Source organism: Mus pahari, chromosome X (assembly GCF_900095145.1).
Source record: "Mus pahari chromosome X, PAHARI_EIJ_v1.1, whole genome shotgun sequence".
NCBI classification, from domain to species: domain Eukaryota; kingdom Metazoa; phylum Chordata; class Mammalia; order Rodentia; family Muridae; genus Mus; species Mus pahari.
This window is the reverse complement of record NC_034613.1, coordinates 65,168,168-65,174,850: the sequence shown is the minus strand read 5'-3', so window position 1 is coordinate 65,174,850 and position 6,683 is coordinate 65,168,168. Positions and strand designations below refer to the sequence as shown.

General features: G+C 37.0%; 1 protein-coding gene across 1 annotated transcript; it reads left to right on the top strand.

Moving 5' to 3' along the window:
• Positions 1–4,870: 4,870 nt before the first annotated feature.
• Positions 4,871–5,500, top strand: LOC110313273 (claudin-34-like). The gene has a single exon (XM_021187286.1). The coding sequence runs from the start codon at positions 4,871–4,873 to the stop codon at positions 5,498–5,500; it is 630 nt and encodes a 209-aa protein (XP_021042945.1).
• The last annotated feature ends 1,183 nt before the right edge of the window (positions 5,501–6,683 follow it).

Here is a 6,683-nt window from a genome sequence, read left to right as displayed (position 1 = left end):
GAGAGAGCGCAAAGATGGAAAAGAATAGGAAAAAAGACACCACGTTGACCTTGAGAGAGAGAGAGAGAGAGAGAGAGAGAGAGAGAGAGAGAGAGAGAGAGATTGGGATGGGGATGGGGAGAGAGAGAGAGACTATGCAATATATGAACTTTTTAAAAAAAATCAAAGCTCAGCACAGTGATATATTGCCTTCAATAAGGCAACTATCCTTCCCAAGTTGCTAAACTAACTAGAAACAAATCCTTCATTCATACATATGAATCTTTAAAGGTAATTCTCTTCCAAACTACTACATTCTGTGACTTAGCTTTCCTAGGATTTGTAGCACTATCATAATGCAAAATGTCCATCCAGGTTAAAAAGTTCTTATAGTCCATCACAGTCTCAACACTATTTCAAAGTCTATAGTCTCTCGTGATACTCAAATCTCTTAACAGAAATACCATGTAAAATAAAAAAGCAAATCACATACTTTGAAACTTTGAATATACAATGACACAGAATATATATTACCATTTCAAATCAGAAGAAACAGATATAGGGAGGAAATACTTGACAAATAAAAGACCAAAAAGAACTGGCAGAAAAAATTTAAATCATGTCTTTCTGTGTCTGGTGGTAAAGGGTTAAAATGACTATTTCCTGATTGCAATATACTTCTTTTCTCATAGGTTTGTTCCACACCTTTTCTGTAGCTTCTCTTGTGAGGTATCCCTTGAGTCTTGCATGCCTAACATGTTGGGGCCTGTATTGCATGACAGGCTTTACTTTTACAACTTCACAAAATATACGCCTCCTCTTAGTCTACATGCAGGGACTTTCTAGCTATATAACATGCCCTGGTGTCTTTCATTAAACATAGTGGGTGACCCCCACACACACTTCCCTTTATCCATCTTGACTCTAAGTCTAAAACCACGTGATTGATGCTGCCCGAGTTATTCTCCTTGCTATGACTGAATCCTGGCCCCTTCAGTTACATTTGCATATCTTTCAGTTGTTGGTGTGATGGTTTTCATTGCTGCTTAAGCTTGCATTTAATTAAAAAAATTGGAAGTTTAACTGGATGAAGACTTACACTGAGGCACCACTCCATTTATTTCATTTTAAACCAGGGTTTAAAGAGGTAGTGTGTACCTGAAGGAAGCAAAAAACAAGGGGTGAGCCTTTCAGGATTTTATCCCATCCTTAGTCTCTATCTTTTAGTTTTCTCTACTATAAGGTTAGTAGTCATAGCTACCTGCTCCTATTATAGAGATATTCTATTTTTTCATGCCTGAAAAGCAAAGAATTAAAGTCTGTAGTATAAAATATCAGAAAATGTAACAAATATCAAATAGTTCATACTCCTCTTAAGTTTTCTCTGAGGTATAGTGGTCATAACTAGAAGGTAGCCAATGGAAATCTGATTTATGATGGTTCAACTGCATCATGTTGTTTAAAAATAACCCCAAAACAATACTGTGTGAAAGGGTGCTTATTAGAAGCCATACTTGATTTTTTTAATTTTTACATTGTTTTATTTGTCTAACTCTGCCCTCTAGAGATTTTTGTCTGTTATAGAAGTGTGATACTTGTGAAAGGCATGTTTGTGAACTCCATATCTCTTGACATAGAGCTCATCCTGTTTTATTTTATTGTGTTCTGAGTACTTCGGGAGCTTCTAATCTCCATCACAAGCACAGAACTGACCTTTCTGCTACCAAATGAAATTGTATAACTGCATTCTTAACTGTCTAATTTTACCAGTGCATATAAGGAGCTTTTGATTCATTTAGGATTGTAAGTAGAAAGACTGGCCCAGGGAAACACAACATGATTTTTTAAACTGTTGTCAGTTAAAATGACCTCTCTGACTGGAGATTTTTTTCTAATGAAAGAGTCTGTATTCCTTTACCTTACCAAATGCTGGAGAACACAGGCATCTCATGAATTTAATTCAAGTATTAATATTCGTTTTCTTCTAAGTGACTATTCTTATAAGTACATCGTAGTATCCAGGTGCCAGCAGAGACAAGAGTATCACAACTTCAGGTACATTCTGGACTCTAGAATGATTTTTGAGGGTATTCAGGCCTATTCCATGAGGCTTTTTCTCACATCTGGCAAACAAACCTTAGCAAAAACTATGCATATATATATATATATATATATATATATATATATATATATATATATATATATAACTTTTGGAATCAAGACAACCTTGTTCAACTTTCAACAGCTTGTGTCAATATAATGCTTCAATGGCATTGTGCTTATCTAATATGCATGATGACCCAATATTAATATACAGCAACACAGAAAAGACATGTGTATGATTATCAGGTCAAAGAGAATTATGGCTATCAATAAGACTCTTTGCCGAAAGACTCTGGTTATAATAATGATTTTCTGGTTTCCATCTTTAACAAACCCTTACCTTATTGCAACTGTCCAAGTACTACTATTAAAGACTCTTAGACACTCCCTAAATGTTTTCCAAATATTCATTTGGATGACTTCACTTGCCTAACTGTCTCCATTTCCTTTAATCTATACCTACAATTTGCCTGCACCGAAAACTGATAATTTGAGCTTTCATTTTGGAGTATATCTCAGGTACGAGGTGATATCCACTCTCCTCATTACTAATACTTAATATCCTCCATTTGATTAGGTGAAGGAGAATGTCCATTAAGAACTTCTGGCCTCATGTGGCTCTGTCTCTTTATCTTCTGCTCAACTACAGCATGCATTTATGTAGATATACATGTTGACCTCTGCTGAGCCCATCTTTAGCAAGTATCACCTACAACTCATGCTACAAGTGCAATCTATGGTACTAACAAAGGATTATTAAAAACTAAACCCATATTGCCCCTCAATGGTATTTATTGATCAGAAAAAGGGGAGTTTTCTTTTTTTTAATTGTAAATTTTCCCAATTCAGTAGATTGTTGACTTCAGGAACATGAATTCCCTTTGGCCTTCCTTAAATAAGATCCTTATTTTTTTTTCTTGGGAGCACATAGAAGGATGCATATGTAGAGAATTCCTGAAAGTGCATTCTGTGAAAATGTCTTCCAGTTATAGGGGTTTAGATTTATGGTAGAACATTTCACTAACATGCACTAGTCCTGGTAATCTACATTTAACAAACAAACAAACAAAACACACACACACATATGTGTGAAAACACACACAGTAAAACCACCATCACTATAAAAAATATCAACAATCCTTGCAAAAGCTATGTGTGATGGTCTTGCTAATAACCTCAGTTTAGGGAGTTCAGGACAGGATTATTTTATGTATGAGACCGATGTGGACAACATCAAAATTGGCGAAAAGATTGACTTACACTGTCCAATGTAAACAAACAGAAAAAAGCAAAAAGGAATTAAGGTCGATGACAAAACAATGACAGATTTTTAATGTAAAATAAAGGTAGACCAACCTGATTCTGAGATTAAAATTTATCATGTTTAATATAGACCAAATATATTTTAAGAGAGATAGAAGTAAATACATACATGTTTGAATAGATACAATTATGCTGTGTATGTTAATTTCTCTTTATGTTCCTGTCATTAAATACTACAAAAACATCAACTTCCTGGGAAAAAAGTGTTTATTTGACTCACATTTCCAGGTAGGAAGCCATCAATCTGGAAAAGTCAAGGTGAAAAGAACTTAAAGCAGATAGGCACATGATATCCACAGTCTAGAGATGGATCCAGGTATTACAACATTCCTTTTAGCATTCAGACAGCTTTCTACACTCCTATAAAGCTCATAATCCCCTTCTGAGGGTATGGTGCTACCCACACCAGGAAATTCTTCCTAATTCAGTTAACATTATCAAAATAATCCCTGCTAGACAATCCTATAGGTCCACCAAATTTAGACAAGTCTTCAATTGAGAGCCTCTACCCTGATCATTTTACATTGTTTCAAGTAGACAATCCAACCTAACTACCAAACTATGAATGCACTTGTAGTTTCTGTGTATTTTATAAATGGCTAAGGGTTAGTATTACCCATGTTCACACTTTTTTTTTAATAGGATTTGACATATTTTAAATATTCTGTGGAAACATGCTTAAGTATGCTTTAAGATAAAATATAATATGCATTATATTGTACATACCATAATAAGTTAATTTTCTATTACTTTATGAGTTTCAATTCATTTACTATCTTTCAGTATTGATGTGCTACTGTATTGCACATAGCCAATGAGAAGAAGGTTATAAAGAAGCTGAAAACTTCCAGGTTTGCCTCTGGGTATGTAAAATTATACAATTGGTGTGATACAGTTCTATAAATTCCAAAATACAAACTATATGAACTTGATGTTGTATCCCTCCCCAGTTGAATACCTTAGAATCTATTCAAGTGAAATAACATTACAAGGAATAAACACAAAGTTGCATTTATAGTGATCATTAATATGGTGATGTTCTCAACAGGGAAAGGTTAGAGTTAATCCAAGTGTCCAAGAATAATGAATGATCAGGCAATGTTTGACACATCACTAAGACAAATTTCTCAAACTTGCTAACCATGGGTGACCCTTAAAAATGTCATGCCAGTGATCAGATATAGAAGCTCATGCCTTTCAATATAGCTCTTAGGAAGCTCATGTAAAATGCAGAATTAAAAAATTTAGAGATCATTTGGATTTTCTACCTGCTAGGACATATTGCCTCAGGAGCCTTCTCTAACTCCTCTCACCCCACATTGATAGAATCAGTCCTCCAGGTCAAGGCCCACTCTCAAACATAAAACTTTTCTCCTAGTAATGTAACCCTGAATATACTGTCCTCCCAAGTAACCATCTTCACCTTGTATGTCATTGCAGTTCCCAAGTATTCACTGTCACCATCATGTTAATGAAAAAGTGCAATCAACAAATGGGTGGTTTTGCTTTGACCACTGTGGCCTGGCTACTTTGCTGCATATCCACAGGCCTTCCTCAGTGGCAAGTGTGGCACTATGAAGATCCTGTGGTCCTCAAGCCTACAGTGGCTTTAGTGGGCATGTGGAGAGCCTGCATTTTCCACACTGACAGAAACTCCAGCAACACCGGTGTATGTTACCAATACAACTACAATGACCCCATTCCTTTGTATATTCGAGTAAACCAGCACTTGCTGCTGGTTTCCAGCTTTCTTGGGCTTTTTGGGAAAATCACCACCATTATTGCTCTTTCGAATGTGCGTATGGGAAGAGTACGGAGGAATGCCACCTGCAATCCATTCAGACTTTCAGGCATACTGAACATCATTGCAAGCAGCTTTCTTTACCTTGCTGTTTTGTTAAATTACATCGCCATCATGAGCAAATGGAGGATTGTCTTCCCACCATCTTTCAATTTGCCTTTCCAGCCAGATACTCAGAAGATGGGAACCGCCATGGCTTTGGCAATTATAGCTGCAGTTTTCTTTCTACTAAGTGGCACAATTTGCCTTTCTTCAAATTTAGCCATAGGCAAGATGCCCCGTTCCAAAATTTAAAAGTAAATTGCTATTTTACATAGCCTTAAAATGCCAGCAAGGATAATGAGTATTCTTCACAGGTCTACACAAATTTTCAAAGAACTTAAAAGGATGCCAACTGTGGCCTGTGACAAAAAAAAAAAATAGTCCAGTTGACTTTCTCTTATCTTTTTCGGCTTCTTTCATGTTTCCTTAATGCATTATTTGGATTGTGGGCTTTTATTAAATAAAATCGTACTTTATGGGTAGTATTGAATTGGTGTCCTACTTGCTGTCAACAATAGCAAATAATCAATAATCCTAATCCATATTGAAATGAGTATTAGAGCACATAAAACTTTCACATTGCTCTAGAATTGAAGGCCAAATCAGAACCTGGACTGATCCCCCTTTTCCCCTCTATCCATGTCTGTCTACTCTAAGTCCATTTCCAGAAAATTCATCCTTCTCTCTAGACAATTACTATATAGATAACTTCTGTGGTTCTATAGATTGTAGCTTCATTTCTTTTTTTCTTTTTTTATTGGTTATTTTACTTATTTACATTTCAAATATTATTCCTCTTCCAGGTTTCTCCTCTGCAAACCCCCTATCCTATCTCCCATCTCCCTGCTTCTATGAGGGTGCTTCCCCACCCGTCTACCCACTCCTGCTGCACTGGCTTAGCATTCCCCTACATTAGGGCATATAGCCTCCACAGGACCAAGCACGTCCCCTCCCACTGATGCCAGATAAGACAGGCCTCTGCTACATATGCACCTGGAGCAATGGGTCCCACCATGTGTACTCTTTGGTTGGTGGTTTAGTCCCTGGGAGCTCAGGGGTGGGGGTTGTTTGATATTGTTCTTCTTATGGGGTTACAAATCCCTTCAGCTCCTTCAGCCCTTCCCCTAACTCCACCATTGGAGTCCCTGTGCTCAGTCAGATGGTTGGTTGCTAGCATCCTCATCTGTATTGGTCATGCTCTGGCAAAGTTTCTCAGGGGAAAGCTATATCAGGCTCCTGTCAACAAGTGCTACCTGGTATCAGCAATAGTGTCTGGGTTTGATATCCACAGATGGGGTGGATCCCTGGGTAGAGCAGTCTCTGGATGGCCTTTCTTTCAGTCTCTGCTTCACTCTTGGTCCCTGCATATTTTTTTTGACAGGATCAATTCTGGGTTAATATTTTTGAGATGGGTGGGTGTTCTCATCCCTCAATT